This window comes from Odocoileus virginianus, chromosome 30 (genome assembly GCF_023699985.2).
Source record: "Odocoileus virginianus isolate 20LAN1187 ecotype Illinois chromosome 30, Ovbor_1.2, whole genome shotgun sequence".
NCBI classification, from domain to species: Eukaryota; Metazoa; Chordata; class Mammalia; order Artiodactyla; family Cervidae; genus Odocoileus; species Odocoileus virginianus.
Genome location: NC_069703.1, coordinates 35503179 through 35526338, shown reverse-complemented (window position 1 = coordinate 35526338; position 23160 = coordinate 35503179). Strand labels below are relative to the sequence as shown.

The 23160-nt window shown below is 54.5% G+C and overlaps 2 protein-coding genes across 6 annotated transcripts in view; one reads left to right on the top strand and one right to left on the bottom strand.

The window, feature by feature from the left end:
• STPG1 (sperm tail PG-rich repeat containing 1) overlaps positions 1-7035 on the top strand; it is a 59535-nt gene extending 52500 nt beyond the window's left edge. For all 5 annotated transcript variants that reach the window (XM_070458930.1, XM_070458934.1, XM_070458929.1 and 2 more), the window contains 2 exons: positions 2516-2706; positions 4745-7035. In XM_070458930.1, coding sequence (XP_070315031.1) covers positions 2516-2706; positions 4745-4821 — 268 coding nt within the window. In that variant the 3' untranslated portion in view covers positions 4822-7035. The remainder of the gene's footprint in view (positions 1-2515; positions 2707-4744) is intronic.
• A 2744-nt stretch (positions 7036-9779) lies between these two features.
• Positions 9780-23160, bottom strand: part of GRHL3 (grainyhead like transcription factor 3) — a 35632-nt gene continuing 22251 nt past the window's right edge. Inside the window, exons 9-16 of the mRNA XM_020874565.2 lie at positions 21945-22103; positions 21324-21402; positions 21082-21215; positions 19393-19427; positions 18153-18241; positions 17300-17385; positions 14724-14788; positions 9780-10710 (exon numbers count right to left, since the gene is read on the bottom strand). Coding sequence (XP_020730224.2) covers positions 10596-10710; positions 14724-14788; positions 17300-17385; positions 18153-18241; positions 19393-19427; positions 21082-21215; positions 21324-21402; positions 21945-22103 — 762 coding nt within the window. The 3' untranslated portion in view covers positions 9780-10595. The remainder of the gene's footprint in view (positions 10711-14723; positions 14789-17299; positions 17386-18152; positions 18242-19392; positions 19428-21081; positions 21216-21323; positions 21403-21944; positions 22104-23160) is intronic.

Here is a 23160-nt window from a genome sequence, read left to right as displayed (position 1 = left end):
TATTTTTCCTCCTTTCCCTGTGGACACCTTTATTCTAAATACAAGCATCCAAGCCAGCTGTTCCTCCATCCCAAGATGTGAACCTCAAGTAGGCTGCCCACAGCACCACCCCCCAACCCCCAGCAATGGGAGTGTCCACCCTGCCTCAAGGTGACTCTGGCGAGGTGTCCCCTAACCTCACTTTCGGGGGCTCCGTTGCCCGTGTGGGATCAGGCAGTGGGCAGTGGTACTGCAGGGGATTGTAGTGATAACAGTGACTCCTTTTACTGAGCACGTACTGCGTGCTGGCGCTCTGCTAGGTGCCTGACATAGCTTTTCTCCAGTCTTCCGTCCCCGTATAAGGAGGGACTCGGCGTACTGGCATTCCAACTCAGGTCCATGTGACTCTGAAACTCAGGAACACCCCTCTGCCTCGAGGCCCTCTCCACGTTGCTAGGCACCAAGGCTTGAGTTCCAGAGCTGGCATGACTTCTCACCTGCCCTGTGATATCAGGCGACTTCATTCCTCTCTCTGGGCCCCAATTTCTTAAGCAAAATAAGGAGGTTGGATGAGACATCTCTAGGTTGCCTCTAGTTCTCCGAGTCTAAGAACACCTCTCCTCAGAAGATGTTGGCCAAAGGGCACTGGAATTCCAGTGTTGGCGATCCCAGTCCCTCTTCTGTTTGGATGGGTTGACATCAAGCTGGGGTGTGTCTCCTGGGGCCATTCAGGGCTCTGAGAAACCTCTCCTACCTTTTGGTGAAAGACCTAAAGAGAAGCTTCAAATGTGAGGTGGGAGTGGGCAGCCCAGCTATGGCATGGCTGGGGGAGTAGAGGGATCCTTATTGTAATCTCAGGATTCCTGGGCAACCCAGTGGACCACTTTGGGTTTTTTATTTTGTTTTTGTTTTTTTTCCACCTGTGCTCATTACCTGAGTGCTTTTCTCTTTTTATTATTTTCTTTTTATTTGCTTGGCTGTGTTGGGTCTTAGTTGTGTCGTGCAGGATATTTCCTTGGGGCGAGTGGACGCTCTAGTTGTGGCACACGGGCTTCAGAATGCATGGGATTAGTTGCTCTGTGGCATGTGGGATCTTGGTTCCCCAGGGAAGGTTGGAACCCACATCCCCTGCCCCAGTGAGACTTTCTGAATCAAGGCCCAATCGGAGGTCACAGCTTAGAGGTTATCATGTCCAGCCCCCTCATTTTACAGATGGAGAGACTCAGTCTCAGAGTGAATTACAGTGAGGGCTCAGGTTCCATCTCTTTTTAGTTTATTCTCTCAATCACAGGCTTTACAAGACTCCCTTTCCTGAAGGAGGAGGAGACAGAACTAAAAACAATTGAAATCTCAATTGTTGGTGATTTTTATCCAGAGGTCTCTTGATTTCCAACCCAGTATTTTTCCACTCCTACCTCCTGCCTTGCCAGAAAAATATTTAATATGTTTGTGAAACATCAGTGCTAGGGCAACCTCTAATATTGGGATGACAAACCCTTGGAATTCCGGATGCCTATCCCGTTTCCTGGCCATGTAGGCATCACAAGTGGCTCACTAATCTTCTTCCCATTGAGCCCAAGTGAGGCCTTAGTTCTTTTTTTTTCTTTTTCCTGTTAAAATATTAGTTTATTTCATGTCTTTGCTGTGCCCAGCAAATTATGTCAGTCATTTTTAATCCCAGTTAGAGACGTTTAAATTTATTTTAGAAGGATAAGTGAAACCAACCCCAGCAGGGCTTGTCCATATCAGTTCATATCTCCAGTCAATCTGCATTTTGTTCTGATAAAATGTGTTTTAGAATTTTCAGCACAAGGGTAAAAGTCCCTTAAAAATTAGATGGTAAATTGTAAGACCGATAAAGATGTTATTCTTAAAATATACGTGCTTTCTGGCACGTCTTGTTTCTTACTGTGGGAATGGATGAGGGAAGGAAACATGAAGCTGGAGTGATTTAAAAGCGGTTTCCTGAAAACTCTCTCTCATTTAAAAAGTATGTTCCTTGAATGTGCACTGTGCGTCCACCCTGTACTTTTTGCAGATTTCAGCAAGGGCTAGGGCTTGTGATTTAGAAGGAAAAATTAATCCCTTCCTCACCTAGCTGTTTAACTTAATGGAGGTTTTCTCAGTTCTTTACACTGAGCTCCAGCCAGGCGTTACCACGTGATCAGAGTTGGCCTGTGGTTTTGATGCTGTCTGCCTTTCCCGATCAGCTCGATGACCTCGGTCATCCTCAACAACACTGTGAACCGAGCTCTTGGTTTGTCCTGGGCTCTGTCCTGACCACCATGTGTTAAGGGTGCCATCGCCTTTAACCTTGACAACAAGCCTATGGGTAGGTCCTGTTATGATCACCCTCACGTAGGCGAGGAGACTGAAGTCCAAGGCCCCCAGGTCACTAGCGGTGGAGCCGGAAGAAGAAACCGGTCTCTCACGCAACATCCAGTCCTCTTGCAGATGGCCCAGCGCCACAGCTAAAACCTGCCACTTCCCCCCTAGACTGACTTAGTGACATCTTCCCCGTTTGTCTTTTCTAAAGGAGAAACCCCATCCTGAACTTCTCTGCTCAGCCTTTGCCTCTGCCCCCGAAGCCGCCTCTGCCAGGCCCCGGGCAGTACGAGATCGTGGACTACACGGGACCCCGCAAGCACTTCATCTCCAGTGCGTCTTTCGTGTCCAACACCAGCCGGTGGGCAGCGGGGCCGTCCCAGCCAGGCCTGCCCGGCCCAGGTCAGAGGACTGCTTTCAGTGATTGTAAAAACTAAATCTGGAATTGTTTGTCATTCCTGGGCCATCAAATGCCACTGATTTATAGGCTGTTTGCCAAACACTTTACAGGGGTTAGAGTGGATAGAGAAGACTTTTCAGCTTACACTTTCAGAGTATGAAAGGTTTTTTTTTTTAAGGTGAAAGGGCTCTTAGAGATGATCCAGGCTGGGGATTTGTAACTGAGAACCATGAATGTTCAGGGGCTTCCCAGGTGGCTCAGTGGTAAAGAATCTGCCTGCCAATGCAGGAGATACGGGTTCAATCCCTAGATTGGGAAGATCCCTTGGAGAAGGAAGTGGCAACCCACTCCAGTATTCTTGCCTGGGAAATCCCATGGACAGAGCATCTGGTGGGCTACAGTCTATGGGGTTGCAAGAGTTGGACATGACTTAGTGGCTAAACAACAACGACAACAGGAATATTCAACAGCCACAAAGATGGGCTGTAGGGGGTCTGTGACCTTGAAGCTGTCTGCAGATTGGGAGCATGCAGACATCATTTTCTGGGGGAAAGAGCCACAACTTTTGTCTAAAAAGCTCATGTTCTTAAAAATGTTTAAGCCATGGTTCTAATCTGATGGGGTCACTTCCCAGATGGGGAGGGCCCAGAGAGTGAGGTGTCCCAGCCCAAGGAGGAGGAGTGGCAAGGCCGAGACCCACACTCTCTTCCCTTGATGCCTCGTCTGTCTTGAAATAAACCAGGGCTCCACCTGAGCGGCTCTTTCAAGCTACCTAGTTCTGCTCCCTTTTACAGGTGAGCTTGAGTGGTGGGACCCTGTTACCCTCCCCCTCAAGATCTGCCTGAGAGCTGACAGCCGGGGGACGTGTTCCAACGGGGGGTCTGCATTCCCCCCACCTACTTGTAGTTCTCAGTGGAGCTCTTTAGCCATTTACGGCCCCCACGATGGCAGAGTTGATGGCATTGGGGACTGTGCCGGTGGGCAGGTGACCTGGGAGGGGGACGGCAGGACTTCAGGGACTACCAGGCCTGTGAAAGTCAGTCTTTCAATGAGCATCTCTGAGGCTCCCACCCTAGGGTGGCAAAGATGACTCAAGTCCAGTGCCAGGCCCCAAAAGTGTCCCCATCCTTCCACACACACAGGTGAGTAAAATGTAAGGTAGACTGGACAGGGAGAATGTCATTCCCGAGGCTCTGTGCCTGGAAACATAGTGATAATCAAGCCAGTAAGACGGCAGAGGTTCGACCTTGGGCACATCTGGTCAGTCCAGGCAGAATTCGGCTCGGTTCAGCAAGTGTACTAAGGTGCCACGTGAGTGGTGAGCGTGAGGACCCCGGGGACAGCAGGATCCTGGTCTGCCCCTGTTTTTCTTGGTCCTCTAGGAGCTTTCTCTGAGCATCTTCTCCATGCTGGTGCCTGGAGCGCAGGTGCAGGCTAGTTCATGCTGCTGTGTTCCCCTAGGCCAAGGTGGGCTTCCCCGAGGGCCCCCCAGCCTAAGCACCTGCAAACATCTGCCTTCTTGGTTTCTGTACCTTCCTAGACAGTCGTGGCTCCCATCAGCGGCTCCCTCATGAACCAAATCTGCATCAACGTAAGAGTTTGCAGTCACCCCAGGTTGTGGTTCGCAAGCCCTGCATGATCCTGGCTGCTGTTGTCATGACTTTCAGGGTTTTGCGGGGGTGGGGGTTTGGAAATTTCTGAACTAAACCAAAGCAAAACCCCATTAAGCTGACCCTCTGCTTCTTTAAGACTATTGCTCTCCTCATTCCCCAGCCCCCCTCAAATTTTATACAAAATTCTTTTGCAAATTTTCTTCTGTTAAAGAAGTTAGTGAGTTGAAGAAGGTGGGAAACCAGAGTTTGAGTCCTTCCCAGGCCAGTCCAGAGCTGGACAACCTTGGGCCAATCCCTGCCTCCCTGGTTCCCCACAATGTCGGGTGCAGGGGGCCTGATCAGGGGGGTCCCGCCCTCTCTGACGCCAGGTGTCAGGGCCTTGAGGACTGGCCTTTTCTTTCTCAACACTCTCTCTCTCTCTCCACAGCCACGTACAAGCCGGAATTCCCTGGCAAGCAGTCGTTTCTCTACAATGAGGACAACAAATGGATTCCAGTGTTGTAGGCTCCGCATTCGAGCTCAAGGAGACCCCCAGCCACCCCCCCAGGCACCCCAGAGGGTCAGCAGGGATTGTCCATCTCCTGTGTGTGTGACAGCTGATGGCACAGGGAGGCCTGCCCCCTCCCTTCATCCCTGGCCTGCTGTTGCAACCGGGCTGCCATGCTTGTCCTGAGCCGCCCCCTGGAGCATGGAGGCCCCCGAAGCACTGAGCCCCTTGGATTCCTGAGCAGAAGCGAGGGGTGAACAGAGCCCCCACCCTCGGCCATTTCACCCCTCGCGCCCGTCCAGGCCGGCTCAGTCTCCAGCAGCTCGCGGAACTCCGCCTCCAAGAGGAGGCCGCTGACAGCCGATGCCCCATCCCGAAGCCTGATGCTGAGCCAGGGCCCTGCGGCCGTGGCCCTGGCACCCTCCCATCCTTTGGCCTTTGACCTCCACATCCCTCCCGGAACTCTAGGGTCCAGGAAGGCCCAGAGACCCAGTGCCAGGGACCTGGAGGGGTTGCCTGGCCCTTGCCCCCAGCCCAGGCCTCGTGTCTCACCTCAGGAGAGCATGGCAGCATCGCTGTGGTCTTGTGAGCTCATCACCTGCCCTCAGGGGAGGCCAACCCATCCGTTTATCGGCTCTGTGCCCAAGGGGCAGGCGCAGGCGGGACCCTCCGGGGGCAGAGTCGCAGGCACAGTGGATCTGAGGGGTGCCTGTAGGTCCTTTCACCCTGCTTTCCCCTTTCCTGGCCATCTCTGTCTCCCTCACCTCCTACTCAAGTTGAATATGACCTTTACTGAACCTTTTCAGGCCTGTCAAGTCAGTCCCCCTTGGCAAGAAAAAGGGATTCTCAAGGAACCCATAGGAGCTAGAGTGAACCACACGCCCCTCCTTCCCTAGCCACCCCGTGGCTTTGACCTTCCTAAGTGGAAGCCTCCTGCGCTCTCTCCTACACCTCCCTGCGTCCCACCACTTGCCCTTGACTCTCTCCTTAGACTTGCTTCGTGACTTTTAGCTCAGAGCTGGTCACTGATGGACTCTCCTTTCGGGGAAGGGCTACTGAGGAAGAGGGCAGAAGGAGGATGGAATAGCGTGTCCATTTAAACCGAGTTCTCATTTCTCACAAAACCTGGCCTTGCTATAAACCTCAGGCTCCTGGCAAGTGCCCCCACTGCTCTGGATGAGCAGGAGGCAGCCGGGAGTGTAGCCCCAGGAGCGTCCAGAATCTGAACCTAAAGGCGGGCACCTTGTGCTGCGTCCGCTCTGACCCTAGCTTCTCCTGGGGGTCAAGCTGGAGCGGAATTTGGAGGCTCAAGGTCAAGCACTTCCGGGGCTGGGTGGGCAAGGCAGGGGGCAAAACAGGTGAGGCGAGAGGAGGTCCGGGAGCTGAGGCCGCTGTCCATCTAAAGGCCTGCTACCTATCTCCAGATCTGCAGATTCTTCAGGAGAACCTGGGAAATCTGAAACTTCTCGATTGGAAATGTGAACAACCTTATTTCAACTAAAATTTTTTTATTCGGGCTAAAGGAAACTCTTCTGCCAGTCATCATTTGTCCACTTGGGCACTAGGAATTCTGAAAGACCCCTTCAAGCTGACATTGAAGTCTCACCTTTCTTTGACTCTTGACAATATGGCCAGACCTGAAGGCCTTGACTTTTAGGTCCCTCTGACCCCAGGGGACCTTAGCTGGTCCCTGGGCTGGAAGCAACCAGCCCTGGGGTCCCTGCAGGCCGAGGCTGGTGGGACTGCATAGAAAAGAAGATAGGCTGCTCCTCTCAGGGACACCTGGGCTGTGTACCGGATGAGGAGTGTCTCTGTAGAAACGCCTCCCAGTGGATCAGGACAGTGGACACTCTGGGAGGAGGATGGCAGGGCCACTGTCAGGGCTGCTCTTGGCCAGGCAGAATCTGCATTCCACAGAAGACAGGGCTGGAGCTGAGACTCTGAGCTCTGAGGGTGTGTCTGGGCGGTAGCCAGCCTCTCTGAAGATGTCGTAGGCTGCTCACAGCTCCATCCTGCCCCGAGGTCCTCAGGCCCCAGCTGTATGGTAGGATCACTTCGGGAGCCGTTCGAGAGTCATACCACCTAGGCCCGAGCCTCACAGTTCTGATTTAACAGACTTGAGGTAGGGTTTGGGCTGTGGTATCTGTGTAAAAGTTCTTGGTGTGATTACAGAGAGTCTAGTTAGGGTTAGGATACACTGATATTTTAATAAAGTATTTTCCAAATTTTAATGTGCATGCAAATCACTTGGAGATCTTATTAAAAGTTCTATAGACCTGGGTGGGACATCCCTGGTGGCTCAGAGGTTAAAGCGTCTGCCTGCAATGCGGGAGATTTGGGTTCGATCCCTGGGTCGGGAAGATCCCCTGGAGAAGGAAATGGCAACCCACTCCAGTATTCTTGCCTGGAGAATCCCATGGACGGAGGAGCCTGGTGGGCTACAGTCCACGGGGTCGCAAAAAGTCGGACACGACTGAGCGATTTCACTTCACTTATAGACCTGGGTGGGGCTTGAGAATCTACAGATCTGTTTTTTTAATTGATATGTAATTGAAATAAAACATTGTACTAGTTTTAGGTGTGTTTCAAACAAGTTCCCAGGTGATGCCGATGCCACTGGTCTGTGGACCACACTTAAAAGTACCAAAGGTCTAGTGCTGTGCTGAGTCGCTCAGTCGTGTCTGACTCTCTGCGACCCCAGGGATTGTAGCCCACCAGGCGCCTCTGTCCATGGGATTCCCCCGGCTAGAATGCTGGAGTGGGTTGCCATGCCCTCCTCCAGAGGATCTTCCCCACCCAGGGATCGAACCCAGGTCTCCCGCATCGCAGACGGGTTCTTTACCGACTGAGCCCCCAGGAAGGCCCAAAGATGCAGTGAACATACCCAATTGTTGAATTCTTCATCTGGCCCTCCCTGCGTTCATCCATCTGCCTGTCAGCTTACTGTCCTCCCCTCCCTTCCTCCCTCCTTCTCATCTCCTCACTTCTCCTTCATTCCCTCTCTCCTGAGGTCCTCATCCATCCCTTTCTCCCCTTGCCTCCCTCATTATCTACCACACAACCTCCTGCAGGCAGAGGATGGCATCTCTACCAGCCACCAGCTGGCTTTATAAAGTGACCCCTCTTTGGAGAGGACTTACCTTCATCCTCTTGCCTTTTCCACCCTTTGGAGGAAAGGCAGACCCCGAATGGCTGCTGTCGGGCTCAGGAACTGCCCTTTGCTCCGTTATGGTCTCTGAGGGCAGGGCAGAATTTCCTCAAGCCTTCCAGGGTTCTCTCTGAGCTCCCAACAGCCTTCCTAAGGCACTGACTGCCTCGTCTCTATGTGTGGAGGGGCGAGCAGTGGGCCTCAGAGGCTTTGCTGGAGGCTGTGAGTGGAGGGCGTATGTGGGGACCCCCTCCTGAGCTCAGCAGCAGGCTGTGCCCTGGTCTCCCTGTGTGCCCGAGTCCCTAGCAGACACTCGCAGTTTCAGAGGTGGCGAGGTCTGTATAAGCACCGATCCTGCAGTGTGAGCTCAAGGCCGATGTAACTGCTGCTCTAAGCCTCTTTAAAGCAGTGGTTCTCGACCTTGAGTGCACATTGTAGTATCTGGGGGTGGGGGGTGGGGCGAGCTTTAAAGGTACTGAGGTCTGGCTCCAATCCCGGAAATTCTGATTTAGTTGCTGTAGGGTACGATCCGGGCAGCAGGGATGAAAGCTGCCGGGGTGATGAATTCCAAGGTGCGGTCAAGGTTGAGAAGTCCACCTTCCTGTTTCCGGTGGTTCCGGAAGGAAAGGAACAGATGCTGAGCGTCTCTGGCCGGCCTGTCAGCGTGCTGACACTCCACACACACTCTGCGCTTTCACCCTCATGGTGATGTCGCGGCAGCAGTGAGGCCTGGTGAGCCCTCAGTGAGGGCTGAGCAGTCTGGGTGCTTCACGGGGTCTCTCCGGCAGGGCCGGGGAAGCGGTACTGGAGTCTGAGGCCAAAGGAAAACATCTGCAATACTGACACTCCCTTCAAAGTTTTGATATTTAATCTTTTTTTTTTTTGGCCTTAATTTCAAAAAGCATTGCACTGGACAACGATTAATCTTGATTACTGAGCTCTCTGGCTAGGGCTAGGCCTCCCTGGCCTGACCTGAGTCCTGGCCCCAGGGCATTGGGAACTAGGAACTCTGGATTGGCTGGCAGAGCTGGAAGGCCCTTGGGGACATCCGTGGTTTTCAAACTTTTTTAGTTCAGACAAAAGTTAGTATGAGAAATTGTTCATGAAGAAAAGCAGAGCAGCTGTGACTGAAATCTGGGGAGGACACCCAAGGACTGCCTGCTGTCCCATGCCCCACATTTTGGGGGGTTCGAGACCCACCAGTGAGCCCTGGGGCTCTAAAGGTGACAGCTACCTGATGACGCAGGTAGAACATGCCCCTCATTTTACAGGCAAAGAAGTTGAGGACTGTAGGGGGGAGTGTGTGGGTAAGCTGGAAGGAAGGAAGGATGCTCTGATTTGTCCCGTTCTCCAGGGGAAATGGAGACTGATTTGTAGCGCTTGTCAATTCCTGTGGCGTAAACACTCGTTCCAGCATAATGACGTTACTGACCGCAGAGCTGGGGGGAGAGGGCACGATTGAGTCTGAGCAGGTAGGAGCCAGCTCCAGGAAAAGTGAGTTGGTGGAGAGCTTGGGTCCATGACTATCTGCCCTGGGCTCTGTCCACTGCCCCGCTGCGAGGGCATCCTAGGCCTCTTTCATCTCCAGAGTCAGTGACCCTGAGGTGGTGACGTCCGCCTGTGGGGCCAGAGAGGACAGCCTCACAGGGCCCACGACGGGAATCAGGACCCTCACCCTTGCAGGGTGGCCCCGCTGGTTCACCAGGACCCAGCATTGACCACCATCTTTCAAGTCCAAGGAAACTGCTCACAGGATAGAGGAGAGAGGTCTTGTTTACGGTCACCCTTTCCTTCTGGAAGACTCTCACAAGAGGAACTAGTGTGACATTTGAAGTAATACATACGGAGAATTTTATTACTAAATAGCACATGAGTATACAAAATGCATAACTGAATAACAGCTAAAAAAATAATCCAAGAAATGTGAAATACACATTTTTTGAAATGATAAAAATGTATCCATGAAAAATATAAAATGTTGCTTATATATACAATATATACTTATATATATATATAACATAAATGAAAATTGTAAATAAGAAATGTATACAACAGTGAGTGGGGATGGAGGCTGTTCCACACAGAGGCCACTTTGCCCTAGTCGATCAGCTCTGATTTCCAACCTGTGTTGAAGAAGTAAAGTCTATGTGGAGAGTGTGTCCACTACACTGTCTTTTTAAAAGTCATTTGCACTGGAAAGTCAAGTGTTTGACAGTTAACTCAGTGACCAAAGGGTGAGCACTCGTTGGTCTGAAGTTGATGGAAGAGTCAAAAGTGGGTCCAAGGGTCAAGTCGGCTTGGGGAGACAGGGCTGGTGTCCCCAACCTGAATGGGCAGCCTGAGGGCGATGGGCTGGGGAGAAGGTCTGAGGAGGAGCAAACAGGCCCCTGGGCTGGTTAACGGACACGACGTCGTCTGGCCGGAAGCTCAGAGAGCGGATTCAAGCACGAGGTGGGGCTTCAGATCAGGGCCCCTCCGGGCCTCGATGTCTGTGGGTCTGTGGGTCGAGGGCCTCTGCAGGGAAGACGTCCAAGTAATGGCGCTTGGGCCCGAGGAGAGGTCGTGTGTGGCTGGGGGCCACTGCCCAGCTGGCTCCCCGCCTGCAGCCCACGTCAGGAGGCCGTGGGTGTGGGCGCGCAGGCCTCACAGCTCCTTGAGGATGATCTGAATCTTGCCGTCGAGCTCCCCCATGTCCAGCAGGAAGGCGACATGGTTGCTGTAATGCCGGATGATGTTGTTGTCCATGTTGACCAGGATTCTGGGAGAGGAGAGAAGAGGTGTGCTTAGAGGGTGAAAGGCCTCTTCCCCCACAGGGCCTCTGAGTGAAGGGTGACAGACATGGTGACCATCTGTGGGGGCCCCCGGCACTTCCAGCACCTCTTGGACTTGCTCTCTGACCCTCGGAACAGCCCGCACATGGGGGCATTCACTGCCCCTTTTTACTGGGGAGGACACAATTCCCCAGGAGACGAGCCCAGCTCAAACTCGGACCTGCTGGCGGCCGCGCCTCGCCTACTGCACCAGATTGCCTCTCCTCACACGCAGTGAGTGTGGACACTTGTGAGCAAATAACACACAGATGTGGGGAAGACGCAGCACTCCTTAGTTCCCAGGCCAGGCCACGCACTTGGATGCAGAGTGTGTGCTCAAGTGCAGGCGGTGTGGTGGTGGGCCCATGAGGGGTGGGTTCAACAGGAGGCGGTGACATGTCGCCCCGGGCTGCCTGCCTGATCCCCAAGCCGATGCCACAAGGGGCCCCTCAGTTCCACCCCAGGAAGCTGACATCTCAGAGATGCCATCACAGATTTGAGGGGCAGGGCCCTCTCCCCCTCACATTCTTCAGACAAGGACCTGGGCCAACCTGAGAGGGACAGAGCCTCTGGGGCCATAGCGCCTCAAGGCCATAGTGTAGCCAAGGGCACCCCTCTAGGCGCCGCCTCCCCTGGGAAGGACCTGCCGGGCTGTGACCTGACCTGTGCACAACAGCTTCCTGTTTGTGCTGGGGGTAGGTGCTTCCCCTCATTCACTTCACCAGCATCTGCTGAGGTCTTGCCAAGTGCAAGGCCTTGTTCCAAACAAAAACAGGGGCCCACACACAGAGATCCCAGGCCCCTCCCTCTAGGAGTTTCAAATCTAGTAGGGCCTGGGAGAATGAATCCTGATAACCATATTACTCCAGTTCACAGATGGGGAAGCTGAGCACTCATTTGCCTGGGGTCACACAGCTAAGAAATGGCAGAACTGGAATCTGGACTTTTGTCTCATTCCACTGCATTGTTTTTTTAAGAAAAATAACAACAAAACCCTATAAATACAAGCTAGGAAGAGGCACATAAAAGGAAGGTAAAATCCAGGGCTGGGGGAGAGTTCAAGATCAGGCAAGATGATCTGCATCGGGCAGGAGTGGGGCTGAGAGGCCCAGACTGCTCCTCCTGGCGGCAGCCAGCTGTCTGCTTCCTGGGGGCCCCAGGAGAGGCGTGATCTTGTCCTCCCTGGACCCCCAGCTCAGGAGAGGCGATGGAGGCAGGGAAGCTGAAGCCTGTGGTCTCTGTCCAGTCACCTCGGCAGCAGCCTTGAGCAACTGCCGCTCTCTGGAAGGAGGTCTGGGCTCAGGCTCCGAGGCCTGGGCGCTGACTGCCAGCATCTAATTCTAAGATCTGGCTTCCTCGGGTCCTGAGTGCAGTGCCTTCATTTCAGAGGGATCTTGGTCTGGAGGATGCAGGCTGCAGACACACCAGAGGAGACCAGGGCTGGGGCTGGAGGGGTGAGTGCTTTGTCAGTGTTGGGGCTTTTTGCTAGTTTCCGATAGTGGCATTTATTGAGTGCTTCTAGGTGCCGGGCACTGTCTAAGGGCACTGTGTGCACCAACCTCTCAGGCAGGGCCTCCCAGCAGGCCCAGAGTGCATGCCCGCACATAAGGGATCCCAGACAGGGCCCCCAAACCTCTTCCCCTCAGGGGTCAATGACAACCGGGCCCCAGAGGCAGGGACTTGTCCCAGAATGTGGGCCTCGTGTCATTTGCCAGCTTCAGGCTGTCTTCTGTCCTGGTTCACAGAGAACCCCTGGCCAGCTGCCAGCAAAAACAATGTATTTGTTAATCTTTCAAGCACTCAGCAGTGCTTGTAAAGCTGATTGTATCTACCTTTGTCCAAAGGACTTTCTGGAAGGTTCTGTGAAAATAAACGAGGCCAGTGATGACAATAGCCTGCTCCAAAGATGAGGGAGGCAGCTAAGGAGCCTGGCCTCTCTCCCGACAGACTTTTGGGGTAGTCTTCTCATTTAGGCATCTCAGATGATCCTAGGCCTGGGGTTTTCATGGTTGGGGCATGTATGGGGTGTGGGTGCTTCTGAAAGGCCGCTGGGTGATGCCCTGGGCTATGGGGCTAGGAAAATAAATCCGCTGGCCTAGCCACAAGCTTTATTTGCACATTGCTTAGCGGTTAGAGGAACAAGCAGGAAGCAAGATAAAGTAGTGGGTGCATGCATGGGTTTTAGACAGGCCAGGATTCCTTCTGCCAGGTACTCACTCTATCACCCAGGGACTACCCTGAAGCCCTGTTTCCTCATCTGTAGAAATAGCAAATTCTAAGGGTCAATGAGACAAGGCTTGGGGGTTCCTTAACCCAGCATCTGGCAAGTAGGAAGTGCTCCACAAATGGAAGTTATTATCATTATGGTTGAAATGTCTGGCTGGTGCTTAAGGAAAGACTATGCAACTCAGCCACTGGGGCTGTGGGGCATCTCTGTGTGCACACCCCCCAGTCTGAACCTTACACAAAGGCACTTCCCAGCCTGCCCGCTGGCCTCAAGTGGGATCTGTGAGAGAGGCCAGTGGCGGCAGGTGGGGTGGCAGCCAGGGGCGTGGGCACTGGCACCAAAGGGGAAGTGGGGCCGGGCCTGTCTGGGCACAGCAGAGCCTGCCCTCCACAATGACGTGGATTCTGCTCCAGAGAGCGTGTGAGCTCCAGTTCCCAGTTTGAAACCGAAACTCAGAAGGGAAAAAAACACACACAAAGAACCCTAGACACACATACAACCAAAACCATAGGATCCTTTCCCAGGGGCTGCAAGGCTGCCCACCTCCCCCCGCACCAGTCCTTCTCTGGGAGGCTGGGAGGGAGGCTGGGTGGCAGCCAAAGCGGAGGGGGCGGCAGGGGCCAGAATGAGGGAAGCCGGCCGATAAGGAAGGAGGTGGCCCCCGGGCCTGACTGGACTGGGGCCTCAGCTTGCGAACAAAACCTGCCTCAGTTTGCAGTCCTCCAAAAGGAGAGCCACAGACAACCACCACAGGGCAAAGCCTGAGCACCTTCCAGGGACAGCCAGGGAGAGCAGCAGAAGTGAGCCTTAGGGTGTCCGGAGCTGTGGGCAGGGCCGGGGGCGGGCTCCCAGGGCCCCGGTCCGGGGTCCTCTCGGCAGGAGTGGCAGTCACCGTTCTCGCCTCACAGGGTCTCCCTTGCCGGGCTGGCGAAGTGACCGAGGCAGCAAGGGCCGCAGAGACCGGGTCCACCAGCTCTGGAGCTGGGTGGAAGCCTGGGAGGGTGGCCACCACGTGCACCTCCACCTCCACCCCAAACCATCCCTGCTGAGGGGGGGTCTCCTGGGCAGAGAGCAAGGCTGCCGTGGTCCCTAACCCTAATGCCCCGGAGCCCACGGGGCATGGGAGGCATTGTCCGGCCCCCTGAAAGGCACAGCTTCATCCAGACTTGAAGGAGGAGGAGGCCTGTGGCGCCTCCCTGGCTGGGTGCCCTCAACACGCCAGCCAGTCACAGCTCCCGTCCCAGACTCATCGCCTGCATCTCCTTCTCGGGAGCACCTCTCTGGGCCTCCCGCCACTGAGCCTTTCTCCACTGCTCCTGCTCTCTACGCTGCTTGGCACCTCCGAGCCTCAATTGTCTACCTGCGAAATGTGCGGAATGGGATCTACCTCATGGTGTGGCCGCGAGGGTGAAATGAGAGAAACTTAACCCAGTATCCGGCTCGCGGCGGGTAGGTGGTCAAGTAAATGATAGTCACGATCGTCATCACCATTACGGTCAAATGCCTGGGTTACCTGGGTCACTTCTGACACGTGGCCCTGCGCTTCCCTCTCCTTCCCAACAGTGACCAGTGTCTGGTCTCGGTGGGCGGCCTTGGCCTGACCACGTGCTCTCCACCCCAGCTCCACCTCGCCTCCAGTGGACCTGCTGGGAGCTCCCTGAGCCAGTGCTTCAGAGGGAAAGACGCAGGGCTGGGGAGGCGGGGTGAGGAGCGAGAGCTGTGCTGGGCACTTACCCTCGCTTGCATTTCTTGTAGACTTTGTAAATGTTCTCTTCAGGGAACCCATACTTCTCAGAGATCTGGAAGAGAAGGGCAGGGGATTCACTGCCTGCTGCCAAAAACTAAATTCACAGCAGTCTTTTACATGATGACTTTTAATTTCCTGATCATAAAATATATACCCAGACTGTAGAAAAATACAATGAAGAAAATGATAATCACCCACAATCCTGTGTCCCGGAGATAAACACTAATAGCATCTGAGTGCATTCCTTCCTGCCATTTGGCCATGTGTATAGGTATTTTTATATCCCACATAGACAGTTTTACTTATCATTGTATATTATAAGCTTTCCCACATCACAACAAACTTGACAAATAGCATGTTTAGTGCTTGTAAACTATCCCAAAGCGTGTCCATCATTTCCCCTCAATCCTTGCCATGGTCAGACATCTGGATTATTCCAGTACTGAGGGCTCCCTATTCCACCAGTGGGCTGACCAGTTGTGCAAACCAATCCTGGAGGTGGAAATAGGCCTAGCTCATAGCGTCACTGAAAGAGTTAAATGAACCAGTCTGCGCACAACACTTAGGACACTCCTCTATGTACTAAATAGATGTCAGAACTTGATAAATGGTCATTATTATTTCAGAAGTGGAGCAATGAGGATGCTCTGGTCTTATTGTGAGGGGTGGGGAGATGACCCACTTACCCTTCCTAGCAGGAATTATTTACCTCACTTGATGGGTGAGGACGCTGAGCTTGGAGAAGATAAGGTGTGTGCCCAAGGCCTAGCCTGGAGCCCAGCTTTCCAGCCCCTATCACATCCCAGCATGCTGGAGCTTAGTCTATCAGAGAGGACACTGCAGTTCAGAGGCCTCAGCAGCCTAGCTGAGCTCACCTAGCCGATTGGCCCATGTGTCCCCAGGCCTCTGACACTTCCTGCGGGGCAGACAGAACTGATCTGGTCCCAGCTCCACCACCTGGGGTTGCAGAATTCTGAACAAGTCCCCCTACTTCACTGAGCCTCAGTTTCCTCCTTTGTAAAATGGGTCATGATGGGAATGTACACACGGGTGATTCTGTATAGGAAATGAGACGGTTAGGTCAAGGGCCCAGTCCAGCACCACCCCTGGGGTGAGTGGGGTCAGATGGTGCTGGTTAGGACTGCTGGCTGCCGTGGAGCCGCCGGGAAGTGCAGGCCACAGGCTCGAGGCTCAGGTCCTCCACTCTGGGCCTTTCCTCTCTTTCCTAAAGAAAAGGAGCCGATTTGGCTCCTTAGCTGGTCTCTGCCCTGACAGAGGTTGCTCCAGGCAAGAAAAGTTCTCAGACTATTTATTGTAGTGGCAATGTGGCTAGATGCTCTCAGAAAGGTCTCGAGTCAGTCTAAGCAAGAATTTAGGAACTTCCCAACTATATACTGTACAGACAACCGCTTTGTCTGGCTGCCCCCCAGGCAATGAGCCCCCCATCCTTGATGCATACAGTCAGGAGTGGGCATCCACTTGGAAAAGTTACTGAGGAGAGAGTTTGCGCATCGGATGGGGAGCTGACTCCTTAAAGTACTGTCCAACCCAAAGATCTGGAGTCTATATTCTAGTGACATTAATGGCCTCTTGTGAGCCCAACTTCCTGGGCCTAGTGCCAAGCCGGGCTGACGCAGTGTGAAGAGACCAGGGTGACACAGCAGAGTGGACAGAGTTCGAGCTGGAGCTCCAGCTCTGCCACTTCTAGTAACCTTGGCACATCACCTGACCTCTGGGAGACTATTTCCTTACAGGAAATGAGGAGATCATTACTAGCACCCACTTCTCAGGGTTGTTAGATCAATGCAGTAAGCTAGCAAATGCAGCATGCCTGACAGGATGCCTGCCACATAGTGGGTCGTCAATAAAAGGTATCTGTGCTTTTTCATTCATTTTCTTTCCCCATCCTGACATCTTAGAACCACCTAGCTTTTCTGCATGGTTCAACCTGTCAGCACAGCTGGCCCAGGGGAGGCTGTGTTTGCTCAGTTTTTTAGCTGAACCACAGAGCTGCTGTGGGTTTTCTTTAGGGCTATTTCACCCACTCTCTGGCAGTTCGGGGGGTTGGGGAAGGTCTCCTTGCCCAGACACCACCTTCAGCTGCCCCAGCCAGTGCCTCCCTGGCCAACCACAAGCTGGAGAAATGAGGCCCTCTGGGAAAGAAAAAAAAAGAGTATCTTTGGGCCCTGGCCTTTTGGGGTTTCATTCCCATTAAGACAGAAACAGGTTTGCAAAGCCAACAAAAAGCTCTGGCCTGTCAGACAGCAGGCATCAGATTAAGCAGGATTTATGGTGTGTGCGGCTCCCTGGGTGGAGCCAAGGGTCTGGTTGGGAGATAACATCTCAGAGGCACACCTCCCCATACCCCCACCCCACAGCCAGGCCCCACAGGCGCCCTCAGATGGGGCGGGATGGGTGGGCCAGCAGAAAGCTAATGTTCCAGAATATTCCTTCCTGGAATCTTCCTGTGGGAAATCAGAACTGGATGGTGAAGAATGGCGGGGAGATGGGAGTGCAGAGCGGGATGCAGCCAGGGCAGGGCGGGGTCCACTAGGCCTCTTACCGCACTCCTCAGCCCCTTCAGGTCCGGGGTCTTCAACATGAGGGCGTCAAATACCTCCTCAGTCTCCCTCCGCACGTACAGCAGAACTGAGAAGCAAAGGGGCGGCTTTTAGAGGCACAAGGGGACATCTAGGGGGCTAACCCAAGACTAATTTCTGCAAAAAGAGCAAATCCTTGCTGAGGGTCTGTCCCCAGCTGGGAAACACCCCACCTGGCTCTGTAGACCCCCGCACTTCCTCAGACTCTGCTGATCCTGGTGGGTTTGAATCCCTGCCCTGCCACCTGCCAGCTCTGCGACCTTGAAGAAGTTCTTTTAACATCACTAAGCCCCATCTTATCCAGATGGAAAATGGAGGCAGCTCCACCTGCTATTTCAGAGTTGTTGTGGGCAGTATTGATATGACACCAAGTAGGGTGCAAGGCTCAGTTCAAGGTTGCTAGATGCTTTTGATCTTAATTGGTGGTTGGTTTCTTCTTGATGGTTAGCTCCAGTCCCCCTCTCCCAGGAAGTCACAGACTTACTGTGTCAAAGCCAGAACGCCAGGTAGGGAAAGCCCACCCACTCCTCCCCCTATCAGAGAAAGTGGGGAGACTGCCCAGCAACACAAGCCTATTGCCTTACGGCTGCCCCAGGACACCCACGTCCACCAAGGTCAGAGCAGGCAGAAGCCCTCCAGCTCCATGGCTGTCCGCCCCTCTCTCAAATCCTGGCCCAGCCCCAGCCCCAGCGAGTTAAAGAACCCCTCAGGCCCTCCCCGCTGGGGCGGTACAGCCCCGGCTGCCTGGACCAGGATCAGGTGGAGGCTTTGGGGAGGCCTCGTGGGGAGCTGGGGCGGGGGTGGACGGGAGGCTACCTCTCTGCAGATCATCGTCCTTGGCCTGTTTGGAGGGCAGAGGCTCAAACTCCTCGGCGAAGGGTGAGCAGGGGCGCTTCAGAGACAGCCTGTGGGGAAGGCAGGAAGAGGCCTGTGAGGAACCGGGGAGATCCCAGAGGCTGACGGGCCCAGAGGTAAAGACCCTAAGAGGGTGGGCGCAAAGCAGTGGGACAGAGGTAAAGCAGCAGATTCTGGAGCCGGCCTGCATGGGTTCACGTCCCAGCCCTGCCCCTCCCGAGCTGGGTCCTTGTCTATATGGGGCGCTTCCTAAAGTTGTGTGGTTGAAGGAGATAATGCACGCCGCTTTTAGAACACTGTGTGGCCCACAGTAGGGCCTCGATAAATATGGACTACTGTTTCATCATCAACATTATTCTTCTTTAAAAGAATCAAGTTGGATGTGAGTCAGTGGAAGGAGGGAAGCTTGTGGGTTTTGGAGTAGGTCAGCTGTAGGTCTCAGCCTGCCTCTGCTAACTCACAGCTGTGTGACCTCTGGCAAGTCACTTCACTTCTCTGAGCCTCAGTTTCCTTGTCTATAAAGTGAAGCAATAACCCCTGCTTGCTTGACTCACTGGGGCTGTTGTGAGGTGATAAGTGAATTTGGTGTGAAAGTACTTCCTTTTATACGGAAGAGACTGATACCAACAATACGTGATCTTCATAAAGTGCTTTCCTGTTTACAGAGGTTCTTTTCCATGCTGCCTCTCATATCTGCCTCATACTCACGAGCCCATTTTCCTCTGACAGATTTCTAGCTGAAGCTGAAAGTGGTGAAGCGACTGTAGCTGACAGAGGGAAGGACGCAGAGGCCCATCCTGGGCAGAAGGCGATGGCCTGGCCCCTCCTGGGGCCTCGGAGTCTGCTGGGGCGGGGGGTGAGGGGGGTAGGCGCAGGGTGGTTCCCCCTAAGTCCTCCCACACAGCTGCCCTCCTCGGGCTCCAAATCTGCACCACCATCTCGGAGGCTTTTTCTTTCCCATTTTACAAGCAGGTGTCTCGCCAAAGATTCGCCAACTTTTCAAATAAAACAAACCCATAAAAACTCGGGCAGTTTCAGGGAGAAAGGAGCGTGAGTCTAGCTTGGGGGCTGGGGGCAGAGTCTCCCGGTGCCTCCTCTGGGCCCAGCCTCTGGCTTGGGGGACAGCAAAGGGAAGGGCAGGCTGGGAGCCAACGAGCCGCGGCAGGAGGGAGGCGAGGCCCTTGGCTGCTTCTCTCCATACCTGTTGGAGCTGCCGTGTCCCGCTGAGAGCACTGCCTGCAAGGAAGAGGGAGACATTTTCCATCACACACACACACAGACACACACGGGAAGACGAGGCGAGCCCTCAGCTGCTGGAGGCTTTCTGGGACAATCTTTGTGGGGGGCTGTGGGGGTGGGGGGAAGCAGCTCTAATGCCTTTCCAGCTCATTCTCCTCAGATAAGTCCCCTCAAGTGAGCTGAGACCTTGAGTTGAAAGGAAGAACCAAGCCCAAGGTGGATGAGTCAGGACTCCGTGAACACACAAGGTGCTCAAGGGATGGCGGCCGAATCAGTGATGCCAGCTCCCCCGGGGGGCTGGGACTGCAGGCTGGCCTGCAGCTGGTAACTAGGCAGCTGGAGCTGAGGCAACGTGAGCGGAAGGGGAGAGGCAGGTTGTGGAGCCCTCCTGTGCCCCTGGCACAGCCATCACTGGTCCTGCGGGGTAAGACACCCAGGCCCCGAGAGGGCCGTCTCCAGGGCAACCCCCCAGGAGGCAGGACGGGGACTTTCCACTCCGCGGGTCCCCTCTCTCGGGCTCACAGGTACAAGGACCGGTCTCCCACTTCTTCCTCCCACAGGAGAGCTGGCAGCCTGGCGATGGGGGCTTCCATCCCTCAAGTGGGCGTCTCCCTACTTGAGGCCTCTGGTTGGGGTTGGGGGGAGAGCGGGTTAACACAGCCTCCTGTGCTATGGGGGCCACAGAACTACTTCAGGGCAGAGAAGGGGGTGTGGCAGACATAGAGAGGCTTTAAACGTGTGCCAAGGCCGACACCAGGACTGGCTGCTCCATAAGTGATCTTATTGTCCGGAGTCAATGCACTGAATGCCTTTGTGAACTGATGGCCATTTCTGTAAACATGCCCACCTAAATGGGGAGCTCAACAGGTGGAAACGGTCAAATTGCATAATATGGAAGCAAACTAACAGGCAGGCTCTGGGATCTTGATTCTGCCGCTGACTTGTTGTGTGACCTTGTCGGGAAAAATGGGGATAACAGCCTCTACCTCAAAAGATGCCTGTGAGGGAGAAATGAGAGGACACAGCAAAGGGCTGGCCGGTCAAGGTGCTTGGTGAGCGGCTCCCTGTCTTGAGAGGTGGTGTGACCCGTGGTGACGGGCGTTGACTCTGAAGCCAGGTTGCCTGGGCTCCAGTCTTGGCTCTGCCACGGCCTGTGTGATTTTGGTCTCAATGGCTCAATTTCCATCCCGTGAATCCAGGGAGAACGACATTACCGACTTCATAAGGAGGTGATGAGGGTTAAGGAGAGGATGCGTGGAAAGCGCTAAGAGCAGTGCTTGGTGTAAAGTGAGCCTCACAAGCATTGCTGAGACGATCATTATCCACCCACTTCTGACACGGCTGCACTCTAACCTGGGGCTCGGACATTAGAAGCCGCCCGTGTGTGCTCCAAGAGTGAACATTTCAATGGGTATGAAGTTCATTTCTTCATGAGCACTGTTCAGTAGAAAAGGTCCCTGAACTTATATGACTGTATATACATTTTTTGAGTCCCCTGGGATTCAATAAAGACATTTCCATTTTGGTGATGCCAGGACCTATCAACCTCTAACTTGGCCTGTCCTGCTAAGTGGCAGGTTGCTCCCGGCTGGTCTCTGCTAAGACGGCCCCACCCAGAGGCCCAGACCCTCTCTCAGCCCAAGACCCTCACCCCTCCAGGACGCTGAAGGCTGGAGAAGTGCACGCTGGGGATGAACAGCACTGGCGGGGTCTCCAGGTCCGCCTCAGGCCGCAGGTAGGTGGTCTCATTGCCCCTGAAGCCGGCTAGCAGGGAGCCCTTGATGCCTAGTGGGAAAAGGAAGGCATTGTGCCTGGAGGTCCCTCTGTTCATGCCTCTGCCCTCTCGTCTCCTCTCCCCTTCACGCCAACCCAGCCCAGCCCAGGTCCACTGACCACTGTTGCTGGAGTCGGGGCACTTGACCTTCCTCCGGAACTGCTTCCGCTCATCATCCCGCATCTTTCTTTCTGCTCCCTGGGGGAGACAGGGGGCCAGGGGTCACCAGTGGTCTCAAGAGGGCTGGCTGCTTTTCCTCGCAACTATGGGACTTCCGGGGTTGCTTTCTTCCCAGGGTGAGATCAGGAAACGGGAAGGTACCAGCACTCGGCCCGGCCCAGCACGCCCCAGCCCTGTCTGAGGTCAGTAAAGCCTTGGGAGACAGAGAAACAGAGAGGCAGAGAGGTGTGGGGAGAGAGGAACAGAGACAGACACAGGGAAAAGGGAAAGGAACTCAGAGGGAGGGAAGAAGAAAGGGAAACGTGAAAAAGACGGACACAGAGCAGAAGAAACCTGGGGAGCTTTGTACAGAGACCTAGGAAGAGATGCGTAGAAAGAGGAAGGGCTGAGCAGAGGAGAACACACCCACAGAGAGCCAGACAGACAGATGACAGGCACACAAAGACACAGACGCTCAGGGAGCAAGCAGCAGAGGCAGGTGCACCCAGCGTGGCTGAGGAGGGCGCACAGGTTGGGCTGGCCCGCCCGCCCAGGGCCCCGCGGAGGGTCGGCCCGGCCACCTTGTCACAGAAGATCTTGATCTGGCAGACAGCGCGGTGCACCAGGCGCTCGGTGCCGGAGCCACAGTCGTAGGTGTCGATCTGCAGGTTCAAGGGGACGCCCTTCACCCCCTTCTGGGAGGAGAAGTCTGTGCTGAGGCAGTTGACGCCAACAAACACCTGGGGACAGAGGCGGGAGCTCGCTAAACAGCCGGCCCAGGTCCCCAGACCTGCAGTCCCACGACCTCCCTGAGGACCATGGAGTCTTCTGGGCACCGGGTGGGCACCCTCAACTTCACAACGCCCCCGGAAGGCAAACCTCACCACCTCTTTTTTCCAGGGAAGACCCACGCTCCGAGAGGGCCGCTGTCCGAGGGCGACAGAGGGAGCATATAAGGGAACCGGAGCTGGAGCCCAGGGTGTCACCAGTGGACAATGCAGCTCCCGCTAGATTGCCAGGGGCAGCCCAAAGGATCAAGGGCCAGGGAGGGAGATTAAGGGTCCTTCAGGAATTTAAAATCCAGAGCCTCATTTTTTTTTTTTTTTTGCAACTCAGAGCAAGAAGGTGGAGAAGGGCCCAAATCCCCTCCCCGCCAGCTCCATAAAATACCTTCCTGCTCGCCCTGCCCAGGGCCACAGAGCGTGGCACACGCGCCTGAACCAGTCACCCCCGTTTTACAGCCCAGGAGACGGAGGCTCTGAGCATGCATGTGGCTCCCTGATGCTTCCACAGGGAGTTGGGCAGGGTGGCAGAGAGGAATGAGCTTGGACGCGGGGCCACTCAGACTCTGCCCCTCAAGCCATGTGACTTTAGATAAGTTCTTGAACCTCATGAAGCCTCAGTTTCTCTATCTGCTAAATGGGGACAATTAAACTTAACTCCTGTGGCTGTGAGGGTGGCAGAATACCTAGGGGGCTTGGATATTTCATAACTGTTGTTGTGAGTGGGACAGATAGGAGTCTCAGCCAGAAGCCTGTGTCCAGCTGATGGTAGCTTGGGGTCAGTCTTAGCTGGACGTCTCTTAGCAAGCTCACCTACTGACTGCCTACTGCTGGCTTCTCCATGGGACACCAGGCCAGAACCCACTCCAGGCTGGCCCCTATTCCTTGGGACGCTTCCCTTGGAAACGATCCTGACTTGAACAAGTGGGGGTGGGGTGGTGCTGGAGCAGACCCCCTTCCTTCCCTGGCTGCTGGGGGCCAGGCCCCCAGATGCATGCCAGACATACCTCCCCCT